Source organism: Osmerus mordax, chromosome 10, assembly GCF_038355195.1.
Source record: "Osmerus mordax isolate fOsmMor3 chromosome 10, fOsmMor3.pri, whole genome shotgun sequence".
Taxonomy (NCBI): Eukaryota; Metazoa; Chordata; class Actinopteri; order Osmeriformes; family Osmeridae; genus Osmerus; species Osmerus mordax.
Genome location: NC_090059.1, coordinates 6,715,153 through 6,739,028, shown reverse-complemented (window position 1 = coordinate 6,739,028; position 23,876 = coordinate 6,715,153). Strand labels below are relative to the sequence as shown.

Here is a 23,876-nt window from a genome sequence, read left to right as displayed (position 1 = left end):
TACAATTGACCAAATAAATGTAGCCCTTCTGTAAAAACAAATGAACCGTTGAACAACTCATGGCACTGCATTCATGCAAGTCAGCTCCTTGGCATTAGTTCAACAATGCTTCCCATTACTTCTGCCCACCAATGCACATTTGTTGCCCCAAATCCCCATGAGAGGAGGCCAACATTCCCATGAGAATTAGTAGCATGCCAAAGGAGGGAGGGGAAGTGGGGGAGTTAGAAAAACTAGTCTTCCCACAACTTTCTCCCTGGCAACATCTCAATGGAAAACCAATGGTCCAATGAGCGGGCTTTGACAAGCACAAAAAAGCAGGTCAATGGGTTTCATCAGTGCACTCTGCTGCCCTGACTTTCTCATCACAGTGTCTATACATAGAGGTGATCAAGGTCCAATAGGTCCTCATTAGTGATCCGTTCAAATATTAAGGTCATTTTAACACATTTTAAGATCTGTTCAATATTTAATTGTATGTTAAATTGTACTTGACACGTCTGATTTAAAGCCCCTAATGTTGTTTACATGAGGGTCAGTCGTCAATGAAGTTGAGTACTATACTTCTGACTATAGTTAAACTTGTCAACAAAAGAGGCAAAGAGATGCATTCATTGCTGGCATGCCTCATTTAGGGTTAAACATTCCCTTTTACCCATTGTCTTTCACAGATGCTGATTTACAGTCAATGTTTCTTTACAACCACTAGAGAGCACTACACCAGACACTGGCTGGATAATCCACTTGAAGTGGTCTGCCATCCAGATAGCAACAGATAGTAACTGGGAGATATGGACACAACTGTGCTATGCCACGGTTAGAGCTACTGTTACCGTTCATGCCTCTACATGCTTTACACCTCTTGTTTTCAACAGTTGTCATAACATCTGACGTATGAGAGGATGTTTGGGGGGGAGGAGGGGGGGGGGGGGGATTGGGGAAGGGCAAAAGGGAGCCCCCTCATGGCTCCCCTTTATTTATTTATTATTTTATTATTACATAAATAATCTATATATATGTAGTAGTGTGTCTGTATCAAATAAATAAATGTGGAATTATTTTGAACAATTTTATTTCACCTCAATTCGCATACACTCATCTGTGATAAAAGGAGATCATACATTTCAAAAGCACTAAAGCCAAATAAAAACCTAAAGCCGAAATTTCCTTAATTTACAGACCTTCACTTAAACGAACAAAAATATCAAAACAACCACTAGTCAACCTAGAATGCAATTAGAGGAATGGAGGTGTGTAGTGTTTTAGAAATCTATACTACAAAGACATTTTTTGGGGGGGATTGAATCAAATAACTAGCACTCCTTGTTTCAAGTACTGTTAAATTACCACTGTTGAAATGTTGAGACCAAATAATTGTTTTTAGCAGAGCTATTGCCTAGTGTATATAATCAATGTTATTGACAATCATGAGAAAAATGGCTGACCAAGGCTTTTGCTAAACTGAATGTACTGTTTCTGTAAAACATTCATTTAAATATACATTAAGCTAAATGTCTTCAATAATATCACTATACTTTATCAATGTCGTTATGTTTAAATGGGCTTGAGGAGCAGAATCTGTAATTATAATGCTGGAAACCTGTTCAGTAAAGAGAGCTTTTAAAATCAGACAGCAAAATACAATCAAATCTATCAAAATCACAGTCATCGTTTCACCCTTTTAAATGGTTACTTCTAACTACAGCAAAGCACTACCCCAGGTTTGTGAAACGGTGTTAAATGGTTTGACATGGTATCATAGTATTTATTGTGAAATTAATCGCCATTGACATCTCTCACATGCATAGAGAAGTGGAATGGCAAATGGTCATTTATAAAGAAGAAAAAGCACTGCAACATATGGTCAATATAAGCAGCCTGATGGTCAAATGTCTTAGTCTCCTCCACTTATACTGTTGTGTGGGTCTAACAATAATAATAATAACAACAGGTACTAGGTGGACAGAACTACAATATCTTAAGATGGGCAAGGAGGTAGAACTGAATTCCATTTTCTAAACAAGCTTACTTCTCAAAGGGTGCTTGGAAAGTAGAAACACACTTAACAACTATGATCGCTGGTTGAAGATGCTGAATTGTCAACGTCAGCGACCTTGTCAAAAGGCAGACATATGTGAATATTCTGAAGTTCAACTGTCAAAATGAAAGACAAGAAATGAAAAGTTCGTTCCCTTGACCTTCATGAGTTGTGGGTTAATGTGTTTGAGGACAGGAGGATCAGTGTGTCCTGGTTGGCTCAGAGTCCAAACGGAAGGAAGTCGCTCTTTTTGTCCGTAAAGAAAGTGCCCCAGGTCAACTGAGCCTGCATTGAGCAACCCCCTGCCACCAAGTCACATGTGTATCCCATGGGGCAACAGTGCTTCCCGTCTAAGCAGCATACAGCCTGTGCAGAGCAAAAAAAAATTGGTTAAAAAATTGTTGCAAAAAATATGACTTAAGGCTGATAAGGTTACTGAAGGCAGCATTTAAATTGTCTATTCAACAAAATAGACACCCTGTTTACATCCCTCAGTGCAAAACTGGGGACAAGTTAGCATAGAATGTATTTTACAGTATTTCACAATTGCTCAAACACTGAACCACATTCTCTGAACAAAATTATCAATGGCATAAACTTATTTGTCGAATCAGTCACTCTTTTTGCAAAACTCTAAACACATTCTCACTCACTAAAAACATTTTGCACTGTGATGCACTTATGCAGTAAACACAAACTACAACACAGTTGTCATCTGTAAAACACAATGACTCAAAATTGTTCACACTTGTTTCTAATGGTGGTTTGGGACCATATCAGCTTTCACCGTGGTGTCCGTATACAAGAATGGTTCAACATCAACCAGAATTTTTTACTGTAAATGTTTGCCTTCCACCATACAGCCCTTTTCTCAACCCAATTGATGAGTTTTTCACTGCATGGCGGTGGAAGGTCTATGACCGAAACCCATATACCAGGGTACATTTCCTACAGGCAATGGAATTGTCCTGTGGCGACATAGGTGTGGAGTGTTTAAGGCTGGATCCAGTTTTTACCCCGTTTTTTCATTGTTGACAGTACCAAGTTGTGATTGTTACTATCATATTTTCTTTATTGCTAAATACATACATAGCTAAATACATTTAAATACATATTTACATGTAACTACATGCCCTGGATGCTGTGTTATTAATTGTTCTGTGTTGTGTCTAATGATTGCTCCATAGTGTTGATATATTGATTTGCTGTGTTTAAATTCTGAGCTACTGAAGCAGAGACCAACAAATTAAAGGCTCCATGGATCCTGTGAGAGACTTGTTGCTCTTGTTGGTTAGTTGTAACGGTTTCAAATTCTTGTACTTGCTGTGAAATATTTTACTGTTGATTGTTTTGTCTACAGGTACACTCTTGCACTCTTGTGGAGTTTCATGTTGTTCAATTGTAACTTGTTTAACTACATGCTCTTATGGTTCTTCCCTTTGGCACTTATTTGGTTTTCCACAATGTATGCTTCATGTTTTGGCTGCTCGCAATGTTTGGGTCTATCTCGTTGTTATGATCAGTGACCTATGCTCTTTTGTAAAGCTCTCTCTTGGAAGTCGCTTTGGATAAAAGCATCTGCTAAATGCATAAATGTAAATGGTTTAGGGGCGAGTATTTGATTTTGCCAGAAGAGTCAGAGGTTTTGGAAATTGAGTTTGAAGATTTGGTTTTGTGTTTACAGCTTTGAGAAAACGGGCGACCGTTTCAAGAAAGGCGTTTTAACAATTGTGAAAAACTGTAAAGGGCTCTCTCTCTCTCCATTTCCAAAGTAGATCCGTACCTGAGGTGAGGGGCAGCATGCCCACTCTGTGGCTGAGGCCTTGCAGCAAGTGTCCTGCTTGGTACAGCGAAACTGCCCCGTGCCGTCACAAGGAACGTCCCCGGCTCTGTCGGCGGCTCTCTGCCGGAGCTCCTCCACTCTGCTCAGAGGGACGCTGTGGAGCAGCGGCCCTTTCATCTTCTTCTCACAAGTCCCTGTCTGCATGTTGCAGCTGTAGCCCTGGGGGCAGCAGTGCTCGTGGTCTGTGCAGCAGACAGCCTGAGAGGCCATGGGGAACAGACATAGACAGACACACACACGCGTGCTAAGTAAACACTCAAATTCATTTACATACTGGTGGCATGCAATTATCAGGCTCATGCCAGACCCCCAAATGTACTGTGAACTCAGACTGTAGTTAAAAGTAGAAAGCCATGGTCAAAAAGGTTTGCATTCAGATCTATGTGTAATGTAGGCTACATGAGAGGTATTGACAAAAGACATGTATGCTTACAAGCTAAGGCTCGATTCCAGCATGGATAACAATCATTCTTAAAACCAAACACTTTTCCGGTCTCCTGTCTAATGTTCTCCTGTGTCTTGCACCATTTTCTACATTAGCCCAGCATTATCTCAAGAACTACAAGTCAGAAGTTCGTCACACCATTCGAGTCGAATGATATGCCACAAGGTTTCGTAATCCATTTTGAAATGGCAGTGATGGGCAGTGCCTGGAGAAGTTTTTCATCGTATTCAAGTGCCGGCTAAGCCCTAAAATTAGGACATTCCCTTAATCAGTCTACAATTAAGTCAAAAGCTACCTTGACCAGCGGGCAGCAGCCCCACTCTCCTGTGGGCAGCTTACAGCAGGTGGCCCCTGAGGCACAGCTGCTTTTGTCGTCACACTTGACGTCTGACACGGCATTGTCCCCGGCGAGGGACTGCTCCTTCCTGTACCAGGGCACGCTCAGAGTCCCCTTGGTGCAGGAGGTGCGCTTGGAGTCGCAGGTGTAGTCGCTGGGGCAACAGTGGTCGCCGTCAATACAGCACACTGCCTGAGGGGAAGGCGGGGGGACAAAATGAGCCTGTGTTTCAAAGTCAAACCAGACAGATTACACTCATCAAAGTGAAATCTCCATAGAGACTTGTCTCCAAGTCTACTAGCCTCCATTTGAAGACAATCATAAATCAATAAATCCCTCATTTGCATTGAAATCTAGTTTTGCGATGGATATAACGCTAATATTCTTACATTTGGCAGAGGGCAGCATCCCCACTTGCCAGCCTTGTTCATGAAGCAGCAGGTGGTGTCTTTGGGGCAGCTAGTATGAGCGTTACACATGTTTTTGGCTGTCCGGGGTTCAGGGGCATTGAGATGGGCAGACGCCCTATTCAGTGCTGGTGTCTTGCGCACCCAGGGCACATTGAGAGCACCGGGTTTGTCACAAGCCTGCTGGGAAACATCACATGTGTAGCCTTTGGGGCAGCAGTGCTCGTGGTCGTCACAGCATACAGCCTGAGGATCAACAGGACAGAGTCATTTTAAGCACACCCAACCTGTCATTCATGGATAATTCTATAGTTATATATTATATATACACAATACATAAAAATGCATGTAACATGTTTTAGTCAGTGCTGCCACTACAGTTAAAAGCTAAATAGATTTTGAACAGCTGTACATTTTTGTGTTGCCCCAAACTGGCAAACCTTTGAATTTATCATAATAATGATTCATTCTATTTGTAATGCGTCTTTCTTGCACTCAAAACATCACAGTAGGTTCCAATCACCATTTTCTGACATAATATACAATAATGACAATCACACTCAGATTCACTATAAAAAATAAAACGTATTGAAAAGGTTTGATTGCTTTTCTTAAAGCAATCATATCCTAATGGAAACAGGTAGCGAGTTCCACAGTTTAGGAGCAAGCAATGCAAGAAAAGGCTCTACCACCCATGGTTTTCAATTTCCCAAAAAGTTCCTACAGCGAGATAGAACCAGCATTTTGAAAAGCAACTGTAATAAAGGATTTTGAATGAATTCTGGAATGGCTCAGAAAACTGTTTCTATGCTACCAGAATCCTTTAGGTCTACTGGTAGATGACTGGGTTTCAATGTGAAAGAATAGTCGTTCGAGCCACACCTGACAAGGCCACTATCTTCCATCGTACCTTGGTAGCAAAAAGGTCAGAGTTGCGACTACTTAATCATAAATAACTGTGGATCAGAGTACAGTACATTTGTAATCGAATTGGTTTAAAAAATCTAGACTGATGCATTTAATGTTCTGTTTGTGCTGGACAATTTTGAATGTGTGCACTTTGAAATCGTGTTCGATTGCAGAAACTGAATAACCTCAATCCTGATTGGCATGGTGTGCGTGTTATTGTATGCCCATGGTTTGCCCGAGTTTTATTAAAAGTATGGTTGCACCTGCACATTCCTTAATTATGCTAAAAGGTTCCAATGTCTTTCTGGATTTTACGAAGCCGAAAAGTATTCAGTTTTCTACATGCATGGAAGCAACTGAAATTCCATGCAACCAGAAATACATGTGAGGTGACTAGTGAAGGACTCATGACAGCACAGCTCTTCAGATATTCTGCATGCACAGGGATGTTCAGTTTGGCATGTGTGGTGTGTCCTCACATGAGCGAGGCGACAGCATGCATGTGTGGTGTGTCCTCAGATGAGCGAGGGGACAGCATGCATGTGTGGTGTGTCCTCACATGAGGGAGGGGACAGCATGCATGTGTGGTGTGTCCTCACATGAGGGAGGGGACAGCATGCATGTGTGGTGTGTCCTCACATGAGGGAGGGGACAGCATGCATGTGTGGTGTGTCCTCACATGAGGGAGGGGACAGCATGCATGTGTGGTGTGTCCTCAGATGAGCGAGGGGACAGCATGCATGTGTGGTGTGTCCTCAGATGAGCGAGGGGACAGCATGCATGTCTGGTGTGTCCTCACATGAGGGAGGGGACAGCATGCATGTGTGGTGTGTCCTCACATGAGGGAGGGGACAGCATGCATGTGTGGTGTGTCCTCAGATGAGCGAGGGGACAGCATGCATGTGTGGTGTGTCCTCACATGAGGGAGGGGACAGCATGCATGTGTGGTGTGTCCTCACATGAGGGAGGGGACAGCATGCATGTGTGGTGTGTCCTCACATGAGGGAGGGGACAGCAGGCCCACTGTCCAGAGTTCTGCTGGCAGCAGGTGGTGCCACCAGGACACATGGTCTCTTTGTCACACTTCTCGTTGTCCCTTGCCAGGGTTAGAGCGGGCACCTTTGACACCCATGGCAGGGAGAGGCCAGAGCTAGAGGGATCGTCACACGTGCTGGCCTCCATGTTACACACAGTGTCGTGTGGGCAGCAGTGGGTGTGGTCGTCGCAGCACACCGCCTGAGGGGCAATCCAAAGATCGATTCAGGTCAGTTATTTATCTTCGATACTGTACAGAGTAGGGCTGCACGATGATGGCCAAAATGATAATCACGATTATTTTGATCAATATTGAGATCCCGATTAATTATCACGATTATTTGTTGATTTGAACCGAAACAACTTTTTTTGTCACATGGGCTAATTATACCATGCAGTTCGTCAGTGATAAAGTAAGGAAACAGCACTTGATCGGCCATGACTGACGTCAACGCAGCAAACCACGAGAAGCAGGAATGTCCGACTTTACGCAGCCATTTATAACTGCTCCCCAACTGCAAGCTGCAACTCCTCGCTGGTCGTTTCGTGCAGCCGCAGCTGAATGCACCTATGGTTTACGGAGCGCTAGCTTTGCCAAAAAAAAAATATATATAATAATAATAATATTTTACATATCGCTCGATCACGCGAATTTGATCGTGGGAAGCCAAAATCGTGATTACAATTTGATTAATTGTGCCGCCCTAGTACAGAGCATACAGGAATGCATTTATGGTTAGGTGTGCCATCGGGATCTTTCCTTCAATAAGCTAATGTATATTTGATTCCAAATTGTGTATTTTGAAACCAGGCACAACTAAATTGTGGATACCTCGAAGCCATTCATTTGAATTAGCTGGAGCTCTTGACAGCTTCTGACTCTGGTCAATTGAAAAGCTTCCAGACTGTGCCTTTCAGTATTAAGCAGCAAGGTTGTAGCTACATTTTCCATTGTCGAAAGACAGTAATCCTGAAAAGACATTGATGCCAACTGCCTGGAAGTGGGTTTTTTCTGCCATTCCTTTGTGGAGTCGCAACAGTTTCATTCCTACCTCTCGAGGCTAGGCGGAGACGCACCTTGACCAGGGGGCAGCAGGCCCACCCTCCAGCGAGGGTCTTGCAGCAGGTGGCTTTGCCCGGACAGAAAGTGGACGCGTCACACTTGCTGTCGGGTGTCGCCGACGCCCAGGGGAAGGCGGGAACCTTGGCCAACCAGGGAAGCATGGCGTTGCCGTCAGGGTCGTCACACGTGCTGCTGGCCAGGTTGCAGATGGTGTCGTGGGGGCAGCAGTGGAGGTGGTCGTCACAGCACACCGCCTACGGGGAGGGGGGTGGGGGGAGCAGGGGAAATGAGGGTTACAGTTATAATAAATGGGTAGACAATAATCAGATACGTATTGGTGGATTGGAGCAGTTTTCATAGTTTGATGTTAGACACAGTCCAGTCTTTATAAATTTACATATAAAAAAATAATCACATTTGTTTTTTTTTTGTCCTAATGCAAGAGTAGGAGAACACAACACATTATGAAAGTGCTATGCAGATGACAGACTTCTGTAATGGCCGGACCTTTGTTACATTTGCAATTTGGTCATTAGTGTGCAAAGGGCATTAGCATGAAAAGGATAATAAATGGCTCAGTGCTTTAATGTGACAGTGTATTTAGAGCTGCCAGAGTCCTGCTTCCAACAAAGTGTCATGGAATTATAATAATTACACACAATCATGTGACACCAGGTTAGCCAGGTTAACGTTTTTCTTGAGTACTAAACTCAATTAAAACAGATAGGTGCACACAGGCGTGGAGACGCACACAATACAAAATGCTCTTACTTTGGGTAGGGGGCAGCAGGCCCAGTCACCCTGTAGGGCTTTACAGCACGTGCTCCCATCAGCGCAGGCTACAGACTCGTTGCAGGGCACAGCGTTGACTGGAAGACACACCAAGCAACCACAATGAGGCGACTGTACAAAAACCTTTTGGAGAAGAAATCTCAAGAAAGGATTAAAAAAAAAAAAAAAAAAAAAAAACAATCCTCTCATCACACAGGGTGTCTTTAATTTGGGGGAATGAAAGACAAAATCAGTTTATTGCTGATAAAGTTCATCCTAAATGCTGACCTGTATTCTGGAGGGTGGTCACTGCAACTCTGGCAGGGATTTTGGTGGCCATTGAGGTCTCACCGTTTGCCGATGTACACTTGCTATGGGCCAGGTCACACGTGGTGTCCTTGGGACAGCAGTGGACGTGGTCCGAACAGCACACAGCCTGGACAGAGGGACGCAGAAATGTGCTGTCTTTCAACAACAAAAAATGTTTGACTAATTCCTTCTTCACCCTCTCTATATTGTTGTCCACAGATTCATGGAATACAGTGTATCTAGGTTAAGTCAGATATGAAAAGGCATATCATTGATGAGGTTAAATATTAGAGTAAACAAGAGAGGGGGATTTCAACAGTCATTTCAACCCCTAATCATGACAGTTTAACAATGATTTGTTCACGAATCCTCCAGAAGACAAAAACAAAAAAAATCTGCCGAAACATTAACGCTGTAGTACTAATGCATCTCAATAAATGCCTTTCTTCTCTTTTTTCAACACCTAAAAAGGATTGAAGTGCATGAAAGGTTCTGAAACTGCATGCAGGTGCACAGTGCTTACATTGAATTCATCATCATCATTTTCCCGACTAGGGTGCTTAAATCGTTTTGAAATGTACATTTCCTGTAGGCATGCGAATCTGGTGTGAGAGTGAGACTGGGTTGTTCTACTGGAGACTCACACTGGCCATGGGGCAGCAGCCATAGCTCCCACTGCCCATCTGACAACATGTGGTGTCGTCTGGACATGTTGATATCTGATCTGGACACACCACTGGAAGACAACGCAAAATGTGATTTAAGGATCAAATTGACATCATTTGATGGTGTGCAGGACTAGTATGGTTCCCTACAACAGATCAATCCCAATTCCAAACTATTTGTATTCTGGAACAGTACCACCTGTTCTTTTCAATCCTCAAATTGTGGGGTTCCTCAAGGTAGCATTTTCAGGTCACTACTCATGAAACAGTTATATAAATACTCAAAATAAATATTCAGAACATTTTTGTCACATGTACGAACAGAAAATTAAGTATAAAAAGGTTTTTTTCCCCACAGTGGGGGGAGTATTACATACAGTAATATGTTTTATAACTACATGCTTTGCAGAGAAATGTTTACCAAGCTACCTTACACATAATTCTTACCTATAATGCACCTCAAGTACCCTCATGCATTTATATTGTACTGCATATTGTTGACTTTTTATGTTTAGCAAACTGAACAGTGAAACATGCTTTACACAGCTTTCAACATGGCTTTAGGGTTGTAGAGTTACACAAAGAAAACTCACCATCATTGGGTATCGCCAAAAACTTCTTGGCTAATGTGAAATGTGATTCAGGGGAAGTGCACATCTCGTGTTCGAGGTCACAGGTGGTGTTACTAGGACAGCAGTGTTGGTGGTCGCTACAGCACACCGCCTGAATCCAGTATCCAATCAAATTAAATTAGACCCCCGGTCACCCATGACTACATCGAGACAGTTTTACAATGGCGTCTAAAATATATGGTCTTAAAAAGAACAAATGTCTACACAAACATTTTAAGATTCAATAAACCATAACATTTGACAGTAAAGTAGATCTAGATGATGTACAAAATGGTTAAATGTGCAAAAGAAAACAGCTTGTTTTATGATAAACATTAAATGCGCCTGACAGTAATTCCAAAACTCCCAAGTATGAAAAGGTCCTTTTGCATGACATTGCTTCCTTGTAAGTGTGTGAGCGTGTTTACCTCTGAGTAAGGACAACAGCCATAGTCTCCACTGGTGAGCAGGCAGCAAGTGGTACTCTCTGGACACCTGCTCTTACCACCTGGGCAGGTTACTGCTTTACTCACAGCTGCAGAGACAGAATAAAGCACCATAAGAATACTAGCATAAGACGCTGTTAGCTAGCACAATATATCTCCACGCTTTTAGAATTCAAACTTACTGCTAAGGCCTTCAAATTGAAGGGGTATAAAAAGGTATATCACACTATAAGACACAAAGAACTAGGCAAGAGAATGGCATAGAGCAACAAAGTATGTAGACTGAAATACTAGCTAAACTACACAGACTGAGGTTTGTTCTGGAACAAACGCATAGGAGGGTGTCAAGATAAGCCTACGCACAAAAACAGACATTTTACAGACAGTATACATTGGTGATGTCACACACATATTGGATTACCTGGCTGATTGTGTTTGGCTTCTCTCCTCCTTGCAGGTAGCTTTTCAAACATAGGGAAAGACTCCAGGGTAGGGGAAAAACATTTGGAGTGAACAACGTCACATCTTGTGTCCTCAGGACAACAGTGCATCTTGTCCTCGCAACATACAGCCTGGCGAGGACAGATAAAGATGGGATAAAGGTTGGTAACATTTCTGAATAGAACATGTTTAAGTACATATATTCCTGATGGGGTCACAGTGTAGGATTTATTTCTTCATGTTTGTCTGGACAGGAATCTTGCTCCTCCTCTTGGAAACAAAAACTGATACACTATCGTTTGAGTTAATAATTGCTATTTTGCAACAAGCCCATGGCAGTGTTCCCCCCCTCCCCCAGAGATACCAACGATACAAAAGGAACCTACTGGGCTGATACTGCAGGTGTCAGCCTCAGTGCACCTGGGCATTATTTGTTAAAATACAAACTCACCACAAATGTTTATTTGGATACTTTCAACCAGCTCTAAACACTGTTCAAAAAGGGGTAATCGTTGCCAACCGCTAAGCGACAAGCCCAAAGAAAAGGTGCTAAATTAAATTAGACCCAAGCAGGCTTTCCTATGAACACAAACTTGAACATTTGACTTTGAGGGACATTTTGTATCAACCGTTCATCTGGTTTCTGTCAGACAAATGAGTTGGATATATCTCCGTCTTCGTTACTCGTGTACAAGTGAATGGATTGGGCGCCATACCCTGGCCAAGGGACAGCAGCCCCAGGAGCCGTCCAGAAGCTGACAGCAGGTGGTGTCGTCTGGACACTCGGACTCTTTATCAGGACAAACGACTGCCTTCACTTCCTGCCCTGGTAGCTTATGTAGTAACAAGCCATGCATATCAATGAGAGAAATAGGCATGTTAAAACAGCACAGGGAAGTATATGTATATGTGCGTACAAGTATATTTTAGATCTCAAAACAGACTTCTATTCAAACACATCCTTTTAGCTTTTCATTTGTTGGCGAAGCTAATAATTGACTCCAGTTCAAATTACTTGTGCATTTGGTTAGAAGCTGTTGCCATAAAAACGTGCACTGCTGAAAATATTAAACTCCAGCACTCCACGTGTTCAAAAAGTGTGTGTAGTGTTTTTGCAGACAGCCATTAGCCTGCGACCGCTATCTATTGATAACAATTGCAAAAACATGCAGTTAGTATGAATAGTTATCTGCATGTTATCATGCAACTACATTTCTTGCACTAAACAGTCTTGCAAAAAAAATTTGGAAGGAGGCTGACTACCCCCCACTTACCTTAGAGCCAGTGGGATTTTTGGCAGGGACCTTTTTCACCCAAGGCAAAGAGATTGTTTTATTCAGGCACTTGAAGTGGACCAAGTCACACACAGTCCCCTCATAGCAGCAATGCAAGTGGTCCTCGCAACATTCAGCCTAGGACAGAAAGATCAAAATGTAATTATTAAAAGAAAAAAAGGTAATAGGCAAGGGGATTCAAAAATAAAATATTGATAGCTTTCCTCCAGGTATGCAAGGTTTCAAATGCCAAGAGAATGCCTGAATATCTGACAGCTACAGTATTTTAATACTGTTGCAGCGCACATATACAATTCTGGTGAAAACACTCACTTTTGGTAGAGGACAGCAGCCATACCCACTGGAAGGGGTCTTGCAACATGTGTTTCCATCCTCACACATTCCACCATCAGGGCAAATGAGGGCAGAGGTGAGGCCCACCAGAGCCAGGAACAGTAACCCTACATGCATTTTCTGTGGAGAGAGTTTGTCAGTGTTTGGGTACTGTAGAGAAAAACTTTACTTTACTTACCTTGCAGTTCATATAGGCATATTCTGTATTCTGATCTAACTATAAATATGAGGTGTTAAGTAAAGACAGTGTTTATTAATGGTCAACTTACTAAATTACTTAGCTAGCATATCATTCATGCCGAATGTCATGCTTCCCAAATAAAAGCCTAATCAGCTGTGTATTTGTTCTAAGGTTCATGTCCTTTATTTGCAAACATCATTCTGTGCTGCATCAGAACTTCACACAGAAAACTAATATTTGATTGCTTAAGAATGTTTCAAAACACCCTCTACCTGCCAAACATTCCAAGGTAACAATAGAATACGTTATCTGCATAAACTTTAAAACCACAACATGTTTTTCTTTGAGTGTGAACAACCTTTTATCAGCTAACTTATCTTGTGGGGTAATATATGTGGACAATACAGTACTATGAGATTGAGGGCTGATAAAGCAGGTCTGATGTATTCATTGACTTAGGGAACTTTTTACATGTTCTTCGTGTAGCAATAGTTAACGAGGGAGCTAGTGCTATCTAAAACAAAAAGATAGTTTAGCTAGCTAGCTTGCTAGCACTAGCTACATCACTAGTTACAGCTGGTTAAAAAAACAGCAAAACAACATGGGACTGGTAGCACTTTGTCGACAGACACAAATATGATGTGGCTAATGACAAGTTACAGTACACCAATGCCTATAATGTATCGCTCAACCGAACATACAACATAGCTCTTGTAGCCTAAATACAGTGTGTTTCTTAGGCTATCTTGATCTAGATGTATTGCTAGTTAGCTAGCCGCTGACAATACTGACTAAGCTGCTTTATTCATTTACCCCTTGTGTGACTCGACATAACAAAGTCCCGTAATGACCAAAGCTGCAGCTCGCTACTGTACTGCACTTACCTTTAAGTTTGACGTCGACGTGTTAAGTGTTACATGTATGTTATCTCAAGTAGTTCGCGAGTATTCTCCTTGAAATCCGGCGACAGTTTAAGCTAAGCTATCCTAACAATCTGACCTGTTGGTTGATATCTAGCTCGTGCTAGCAACATAGCTTTTCTAATGTACAAATCACATGACACTGCACATCATGTGACTTGTGATTTGTAGGTTAAGACAACCAAAGTTTCCACACCCGACTCAAGTCATGCAGACATACTGCTTACAGGTCCTGTAATATTTACCATAATGGTTGGATTTATGCTCACTTAAAAAAAAGACATAAAGACTGCAATGACTGTGTAAACAAGTTTATTTCTATTGTACAGTTTCAATTTACAGTGTAACTGGCCAGTGCGTTTATGAAGCAAATGTATTTGAACACATAATGTGTCCTCTCTCTCTAGGTGTTGATAGTGGCCCTTTTCGAGAAGGCATGAGTGACAACACAGTAACAAATTCATATCTAATCTTTTAGCATTTCTTTTTGCATCATAATTTGTAACATCTGTACGTATGCATGACTGTTGAAGACAATTTTATAGCTTATATTTGTATCGTAACACCACCCAGATAAAATCTCACAGGGTGGGCTTAGGATAAATGTTTGTACTGTATTGATTATGACTTCAAAGCATTCCTTGTTTGATAAAAGCCTCACGAAAAACCTATCAATGAAATCACATTGCACTACAACAAAGCAGAAGTAGACAGCTGAGGGCAAATTAACCCTTGATGACATGTTCCTCTTGCCACTTTCAATTACATCACATTTCAATTTGCACTGAATTGACAAAGCCTTATCAACAGCAAGCTTATGGGGGAAAGACAAAACAACAGCTTAAAACAGTAGATTCAGAACACAAAGGAATCTGAAAAATGGGACTATACAACTCTGCATCTCTATAGTCAGTCAGTGCAGCCAAATCGGTATGAACTGAAATATTGAAGATTCAATTCACAAAAGCAGTGCACTTATCTCGATTGTGTGTGAGATTCAAACTCTACAGAGTAACTTCCAAGTTTGTGGACCATTTTGAGAACTTTTTACCTTATCACTCAAATACTATTTCCAAGTTTTGAAACAACTATGGCATCCTCTGTGACTGCATTTACATTGTGAATATATGATTCACAGTTGTTAAGAGTCATAGGCAGTGGTGATGCTAGCTACAGTGAGAGCATATTGGTCAGCATGTTGTTCTTGTAAACATTAAAGACCGGAAGTGAATTTGTAAAGGTGGAGCAAAATTCAGTGAATTTCCATAGAAGCATTTGTCTGTTTGGCAACATTTAATTATCTATCAAATCTGTGCCAATATCTTTAATATCCTCAATAAGGTTCATTAAAAACACTCTACTCTACATATTACATGCACATACAGCTCATTTACACAAACAACCTCAAATAGTTCAAACTCAAACATTTTCAAGTTTGATGAAAAATTATAGGAACTATGAAAACAAGGGCTTTTGAGCACTTTCAATTATCTATTTTGGCAGGCATCCTCTCCTTGGAGTTCAATGTGTGTGTTCTTAAGAGGATGCAGTGTGCTTATTAGTACCTGTTTAACACAGGCGCATTTAGGTGACATGACTATACACTGACTGCATTTAAAAAGACCTGCATGCCTATCACTGAAACTCTTGTGAAACAAGGCACTTTCAGGAGAAAGGTGGTGTGGAAACTGTCCGAATCCAACCCCTAATTATTCTCTGACACTTGACAGCTCCACAATAGTTATTTTGACCTCTTCCAGGCTCAGGGAGTTAAAGTCTCAGTTCTACACAAAGTGTTTAGGGAATATAAGGTGGGACAGCCTCTGATATTAAGCAGGACCAGACATTTGAGAGAGCTTGGGTTGCCTTCTGCTTGTCTCATACATTCATTTACCACCTACCAATACCAATGGGTCTCTCAAATGCCAATGAATATCTACACAATATTAGTATGTTTCTGTCAAAAATAAGATAAAAGGTTACAGGAGAAAGGCAGAAATTGATCATGTTGGCAGTTGGAGTTTTAAATGAGTACTACATACTTTGAACGATCAAATTTGTATGACAATACATACTATAGTGACAGAATAAACAGGAAATAAATGTTGTCCCAGAAGAAATAATGCACATTTCACATTTAACTTTATAGTATGCACAATCCATTGACTGAGGGCCAAATAACAACACTATCAATCAATATAAATCTCTAATATAGAAATGAATAAAGACATAAACAAGGAATAATACACAGTTTTGGGATGGGTGTTCTCTGGAGGAGCTATCTCCTTCTCATGATCCAGTGATGACTACCAAAGTTGACAAGGATGACACATCTACAAACCTCAAAGTGAGCCTTCAAAATGTGAAACACTAGTCCAAGGAATGAAAAAAGTCATTTCAGCTTTCCAATATAAAATTTGAAAAGTATCTTCACATTACTGGGCAAGTTCCATTAGTTTAGTAAGTGATTAGTAAGTGCTCTAGATTAATACAACCCAAATGGGTTTTTTTGTTCTGAAAGATGGCTATTTCCAAAGTTAGTACTGTTATGCAATGACTCATTCTTAAATTTAATGATTGTAATCTCAAAAATCATTTTAAATTAAAGGCTTCAATGAAACCAAATGGCAACGTAAAATGGTAGTGAGCCTAAATATAAAACCTGATCAAAATGGAAGGATTCATAAATAACCTTTATTGAGTCAAGCTTGATTGTGCTTATTTTTAATTTCTTGATGAACTACTTAACCATTTTCTTTATTTGTATGCTCTCAGGTGTCTCCTCATAGCTTTTGGAACCTCCAATGTCCCCCTTAGCCCTAAACCAAAGCCTTACTTCTTGGGGTGAAAGACCATGAGAGGCCTATCTTCAATTTTTTGCCACGGACTCTTCTTGTTTTCATCCTTGTCATCTGGATCGTCTTCAGGGCTGGTCATGGAGTCTCGACGGTTCTCGCTGTTACTGCTGCGGCTGCTATTCACGCGACTTCGGCCCCTTCTAGGAATGGTGGAACCCCGAGACGACGGGCCGTCATCCAGAAGAGGGGTGAGGGAGTTCTCCTCAGGCGACACTGGACGTCCTTCACTACTGCTAGGCTCACTGTGATCTGGGTAAGCTAACTTCGAGTAGGTCTTTCCACCACTGTGGCCTTTGCGTCCTCCGGTTCCCCACCGTTCGTCTTTGCCCTTCCGGATTGCTGCAGCCTTGCGTTCTTGAGGGTCCATGGACGAATCGAGGTTGATGTCTCGGATAGCACTGCTAGTGGCACTAAGACCACCGCCGCTGAGGTCATTCCCCACGTCAATGTAGGAGTGGCGCACATGGGCATTGGCACGTCCGTCCATGGAGATGAACCACGCCCGTGGGTGCTGCTTCACCCCAAGTTCAAGAAGCTTCTTCTCTGTCAGAGCCTGGAGTTCACCATTCATCTGGGCCATGGTGGAGTCATTGAATAGAACAGGTATCCTCACGGGACCACCAGAGGAGTCGGAGGCCCAGCTAGGTTCTTCAGAGTCCTCCCCTTGAGAACCGGACTGTTGCTGTTGCTGCTGGGACTGTTGCTGGGAATGGTGGTGCGACTGGCCAGCACCCATAGGTGTCCCATCCTTATCCTGCTGCTGCTCCTTCCCATCTTTCCCAGAGAACTCAGAAGACAGACGCATGTAATGGGCCGGTATTACTAAGGTGGGCACCATGCTTCTGTACATGTTCTCTTTCATTTGGTCGATAGAGCTACAGAAGATGATCTGCCCAGGTTGGGTGTTAAGTGAGGTCGGTCTGGCGAGGTGGTCAGCTGCAGCCGCAGAGTACTCCGGAGGTTTGTCTGACTTGTCCGACATGTGACCTTGAAAACGAGGCGGAGACGGGGGGTCGGAGGTGTATCCCCGGTTGTCGTTGGCACTGTGATGGCGGTGGTATTCCGAGTCTTTGTCTTCCATTGGGCTGTAGCTTCTTGAGTAGTCTTCATGTAACAAAGGGGGGTCTAAGTTGTTGGTTTCAGTTGCGCGAGTTACCTTCATGGGGAAGCTTTCACCTCTTTGAGGTCCTAAAGCATTTTTCCCCTTTGCATGTCGTAGCTTATGAGCAGGGACATGCTTGGAAAACTCCTCCCGTGAGCCCTGGTAGTCTCGAGATGGGGATGAGTCGGATTTACCAGGGTCATTAGAGGGGCCAGATTCAACATGACCGCCACAAATGAGGTTGAGTCGGGAAGTGGAAGTGCCTTGGTCACGTTTGGACCCATTCAGGGTAGAGGCGTGGGGCTTGCCTTGCTGTCGTCGTGGTTTTAGACACTTACGTCTAAAAGAGAACGCAATGAAGAAAATGTTATGATAATACGAAGTGAATTCAATTATATTATATTTAATAATAATTTCCTTAAAATAAATACAACTGATCCAGTTGATTAATGTATATGTATACTACTCATTTTTTATCAGTACAATGATACTTAGCACCATCATGGCAGTAATGTAGGATCAATGTATTGACAATGTTGATAGAAGGCCAAAATGAAGACCTGCGTCTATGCTCCCCACACCTGCAGTAGTAGAGCAACACACACAGCAGGATGAGGACAAGCAGAGCCAGGGAGCCCAGGACGGAAAGCAGGAAAAGGGTGTGATAGGTGGTGATATCCCTCAGGCCAGGGTGACCCAAGCCCATGCCTGGAAGACAAACCAGACCCTTTTTGTTTAAAATAAATTATTAATTTCCCTTATTGCTGTTCATTCACTTCAGTAGGCCTTGTGCATTCACATTAATGTAAGGGCTGAAGGTTTTAGTTATTTTTTCTGTACACTAGTAAAGGTACAATAGGTATGATTTTTCAGTATAACCATAATAATTGTGTCCACATAAAAATGTTTTGTAAGCTAATGAGGCCCGCAAAGTTGTTTAACAAAGCAGACAGCTCAGTGTCAGTGAGTCCATTTCAAATTTTGTAGCCTCCCACTACTTTCCAGCCAATTAGGTTCCATTATTATTACACAGACAAAAAAGGTATACATACAGTGAAACGTCAAATGCATAGGAAGTGCCTGAGCTTACTGCAATTAGACTTAACATATCGACATATCTTGCCAGAGACAAATTGTACAAGACAATGTTATGGCTGAAAAGACCACCTCACGGGACAGGGGATCCCCCTCAGGAGTGGTACTGCACCATGCCATTATAATCTAAGCAACATAGCAGGAAATGCAGAGAAATCAAAACTAAATTGGAAACAGATAGCTTGAAGACATTACCTGCAGATGATGGAAAGGCTGCTAACCAATACCCCAACTGAGGAACCACCACATTCCAGATAAGTTGTGTTCCCTCCTTCTTGATGTATCCAGTACCATTTCTGACCCAAAGACCTAAAAAAGATCATAGGAAGCGAAAACATTTAGGCAAACAAAATGACATAACTGAGAATCTGAGATAGACTCAATGTTCCACCAAAAGTGTGAATGACTTAGTAATGTTAATGTACAATGACTATAGCAACTAGAGTAATCTATATTGTTCTATTATTATAACAACCTTCATTGTTTTGTTATCTTCCTTGTTTTGTCGCATTACAAAATATGGCATTTAAAAAATAAATGGACATTAAAACAATTGTAAGAGGTAATCCACACCTGTCTTGGACTGAAACACCCAGGAGGGTATACTGGTGGCGATCCGGGTGCGGGTATCCGATGGCAGAGGCACAGAGACATGGATTGGGTCAGATACCTGGATGGCTTTGCCATCACGGTCAAACAGCTGCACACTGACCACTGCCAATGCTGTTAGATCGGTCCATCCTGTTTCGGCCCCTGCAAATAAGCAGACATTTGTATGCTCAAATCACGCTTTTATGTTAGCTTACCTTGGCAGTGTCCTTTTATCAATTTCATTTAATGTTTTCAGTAACTGCGCTAGATCAATCCAAACAAATATTTTTATAGCTGTTTCTTTCTTTAATTTAGTGTTTAAAAAAAATTGTGAATCGAGAAAATATAGCTCGTCTTTTTTTTTTGCTTAATTTGTTATTGACAAAACTAGTGAATGGTCAATTGTTTCAACATGTTCACATGTACTTAACAACTAGGGTGCAAACTGGTGCAAACCTGAGCTGTTGGTCTCCTGACCAAGCAGGTAAGGAAAGCCCCCTATCTCATACTGGCTCTTGGCTGTGGTTAGCACAGCTGACAGAGCAGTGTAATTAGAACTGCCTGACAGTTGAAGGGACTTCCTCTGGAGCTGAACCAATGGCTGGTTCCGTGCACCTAAGGAAAAACACACAGAAACACAATGAATAGGCTTTATTGTCTTATTAAAGCTTGATCATACAAACACATATTTAATAGTCCCCCAATCCTTTAGATTAGATTTATTTCACAGCAATTCGATTTTTTGTTTTTTACTTGAATCTAAAGTAGGCTATTTTAGACATGACTCTCCAAAAAGGAACTCATAAAATGTAGCTAAGCATTCATTAAAGTTGTTGCTATGGTGACAGGGACAGGCAATCTGAAAATGTTGGGCTGAAAACCTCTGGAGGTGACAAGTGAAAATGCACTTCAAATTTCAGGGGAGATAGATTGATTCTGGATAATACATTTCACTGGAAGAAAATAAATGCTTCAACAGTTTCAAAGGGTTAACATTAAAGTTTAAACTTGACAAATGTATCTAGAAGCAAAAAACAATATTTTTGCTTGTCTAATCTAATCTACTTACTTGTCTAATCTAATCTACTACTAAAGGGAAAATATCAACAGATTCTGACCTGGGGACCCACACAAGATCTGGATGACATCCTCATACAAGATTAGGGTTCCTGGCCTCTGGACGAGAAGGTACAAGCTAACAGATGCATACACTGGAAGGGAATCAAGACAGAAACCTTTTGAGTTTTGGAGCAATTATTTTGCATTTTCTGGCATGCACAAATATATGTCTAACACTAGGCTTACGTAAACAAGGGGACCTGGGCTTGACCACTATTTGCCATGTTAAATGAAGGCATAGTCTCCTATGACTGATTATCAGATGTCCAGCTGATAAACATAATCTTTGTGTAATCACATGTTACATTTCATTTAAATCTGATTACATGCTAATAGCAGAGTTTCAAAGTAGATTAGTGGAGCTTATTCAAGTATGTGGCATTTCAATAAGAGACTAGTATGGTGGGCAGTGCACTTTAACATTATTTCATTCCATCAGGCAGTTGACTCGTTCACTGTCCTTCATGTATTCAATTTAAAAGGTGTCAGCCATAAACCACAACATCTATTCTATTCAGTCCTGAAATTTAATAACATAGCTTTCAAACATGAAGTGTCACTTTGACTTACAGGGAATCCGGTTTGAATGCCACGGGACAGAGTTGGTGACGTAATCCTGTTTGGACGCTGAGATGATGACCCAGGTGTCTGGACGGTACAGGAAGCTGACTCGAAGAACGCCATCACTGCCCGCCCTGCTGGATGCCAAGACAGACTGGTTCCCATGAACCACCACATCAGCATCAGCCAAAGGGGAAAGGTCACTGTTGTCGAACACCTGAACTCTGATCTCGACCTCTGGAAGAGAAGAAAATATGTTTCAGACATAGACACCTTAACTGTACCATAGCTGGTCAAGAAGGTGTTCCATTCTCATCATTATTTGGGTTTTCAATATCTTAGCAATATAGTCATAAATATGTGAATGTTTGGATAGTGGCAGGATATATGTTCACTGTTATGGCCATTTTCCCATCTTTTTTGGGTCTTGCTTCAAATGTTTCCATGGATACAAGGATTCACAGAGCTGACAGTTTGAAGTGTGTTTCCAATGTAGCAAGCAAATGTAACCAGATACAGACTGATACATAGGCCTAATGTGCATGTAGGGGATTATTTAACATATTTCTTTCAACACAAACACGTGTGTGTCTATGTGAGAGAGAGAGAGAGAGAGAGAGAGAGAGAGAGAGAGAGAGAGAGAGAGAGAGAGGGGGGGGTGTGGGGGGTGTGGAAAACTTCTGATCCAGAAATGAGGATGTAATCAAAAAACATCTGAGTATTTTATAGGGTTAATCACCTGCGCTACTTTTGCCTGCTTTTTGTTTAACTGGTCTTGATAATCAATCTCGTTACAGAGCTGCAATTACTGGAGTCCTTTGTTTAAATATATGTGTTGGTTATTTAACATAAATGTGTGAATTGTTTACTATTAGACAGGAGTTATTGATTAGTGCAATACTGTTGTAGTACATTACCATAGCCTAGTGTTCTCTTCATTAAAGCAGATAGCCTAGAGATAAAGGCCTACCTTAATTAGATGGAGGTACAATGGACATTTAACACTGCAGCAATGGTAGGCTTCTGACAAGAGTCGGTTCAGCAGACTTTCAGCTGTTCTGACAGCATATATACACATTTTATTGGAATGCATTTAACACTTTGTCTACTGCAAAGTATGTCCATGATCTATAAATCCAGGGTGAGCATGACATGCAAAATGTACCTACACCTAGGCTATTTGAAAACAAAGGACGTGTGAATGCATGATTTCAGTTTGATGCCTGCTACAGGCCGCATATAGCCTAATGCCTTAAAATAAAGTAGGCTACTCTGCCCAGCGCTAAAATAACCGAATACGTTAACGATTTATTCAATCCATAAACTAAACAGGTTCTTCTAGTTGCCCCTAAAACTGGCTTGCTCGGGAAAACGCTTCTAAACCCGATCTACGATTGTATCTTCTACTGGAAGACGTTAGATAGCTAATTGCAAAATATTAAAAAAATATGAGTAGGCTAGGTTTAGAATTGCGTGGAAAACATTCGCCGTTCAATTAAATTACGTCCTGTATAATTATCTGTGTAGATTACATAACAATTGTCAACAAAAGCCATAAATATGCAACCACTCCCATCTTTCTTATGCTGCATCCCATATGGTCCTTACCAAATGCTCCCTGGTCTGGAAGAGATTTGGCGAATGCCTCCCAAACCGTCGAGATCAAAATAAAGAGGAGCCAACGAGAGATGTAGAAAGGTGGCATGTTTCTAACTACATCCCTATTTCCAAACTGGAGGCCATACATCCATATTTCTCCTTTAGCTATGCTCTGCTCATCTCTCGGACGCCTATTCTCACATTTGGATGCTTCTGAGACGCTATGTCTGTCGGCCTACCCTTGTTTTTATTGTCTGATGCAGAGGGTACGTTACCCTAAGATACCCTCTGGTGGCCGACATCAGAATGACAAGAGTGTTATCTGTTGTTATCTGTTAGTTAAAATATATTTGTAATATATATATTTTTTAATAAGGCAGTTTATAAAGTGAAGCATATAACTTTTGTAGCAAACAACTCAATCTTCCTCACAATTAAGTAGATTTGTGACCATCCAAGAGTTAATATAAATACAGTATTCAACTAGCAGTAAGTATTTAATTGGGTGTGCTTTGCCTTCGGCAAGGGCACAACCTTTGTTCTCTCACATATATATTATTATTTTTATTATTATTATTTTTATTCTTTTTGCCCCCCTAAAACTCAGTCAATATTTGGCCTACATAGACAACGTAGGTGTCAAAAGTTTCGTCTTGGTAGTGATTGAGTTGCTTCTATTGGAATTTACGTTCCGTTGCATGGTTTGGGCGTAGGTTAAGTTTTTGTGGCGAAAAGTGAAGCTAACGGTGGCTAATTTGCTAGCCACAGTCACTGACGTTACTAACGTCACTACGTCACGAAAACACGCGTGACTACCTTTGCCAGAACATTCGTTTCGCATCTGTTAACTTGGGGGATAGCTAGGCAAACTATAGCTTTACTGCAAGGCAGCTGCAGAAACG

General features: G+C 41.5%; 2 protein-coding genes across 4 annotated transcripts; both read right to left on the bottom strand.

The window, feature by feature from the left end:
* Positions 1 to 1,055: 1,055 nt before the first annotated feature.
* On the bottom strand, positions 1,056 to 14,150 carry grnb (granulin b). 3 transcript variants are annotated; one of them, XM_067245335.1, is made up of 16 exons: positions 14,014 to 14,150; positions 12,928 to 13,068; positions 12,595 to 12,732; positions 12,037 to 12,153; positions 11,301 to 11,451; positions 10,862 to 10,968; positions 10,416 to 10,545; positions 9,802 to 9,893; positions 9,137 to 9,284; positions 8,849 to 8,946; positions 8,092 to 8,331; positions 6,979 to 7,215; positions 5,053 to 5,316; positions 4,622 to 4,855; positions 3,822 to 4,079; positions 1,056 to 2,404 (listed from the first exon to the last, which is right to left on the bottom strand). In XM_067245335.1, exons 2-16 carry the CDS (start codon positions 13,063 to 13,065, stop codon positions 2,258 to 2,260), a joined length of 2,499 nt encoding a protein of 832 aa, XP_067101436.1. In that variant the 5' UTR covers positions 13,066 to 13,068; positions 14,014 to 14,150; the 3' UTR covers positions 1,056 to 2,257. The 3 variants fall into 3 exon arrangements, with proteins under 3 accessions (XP_067101436.1, XP_067101438.1, XP_067101437.1); XM_067245337.1 differs by lacking the exon at positions 6,979 to 7,215; XM_067245336.1 differs by lacking the exon at positions 12,037 to 12,153 and having other exon boundaries at positions 14,014 to 14,122.
* A 194-nt stretch (positions 14,151 to 14,344) lies between these two features.
* Positions 14,345 to 23,122, bottom strand: LOC136950505 (protein FAM171A2). The gene is made up of 8 exons (XM_067244885.1): positions 22,984 to 23,122; positions 21,385 to 21,612; positions 20,814 to 20,906; positions 20,152 to 20,310; positions 19,678 to 19,857; positions 19,300 to 19,413; positions 18,591 to 18,717; positions 14,345 to 18,349 (listed from the first exon to the last, which is right to left on the bottom strand). The coding sequence occupies exons 1-8, from the start codon at positions 23,120 to 23,122 to the stop codon at positions 16,882 to 16,884; spliced, it is 2,508 nt and encodes an 835-aa protein (XP_067100986.1). The 3' UTR covers positions 14,345 to 16,881.
* Between the last annotated feature and the right edge of the window lie 754 nt (positions 23,123 to 23,876).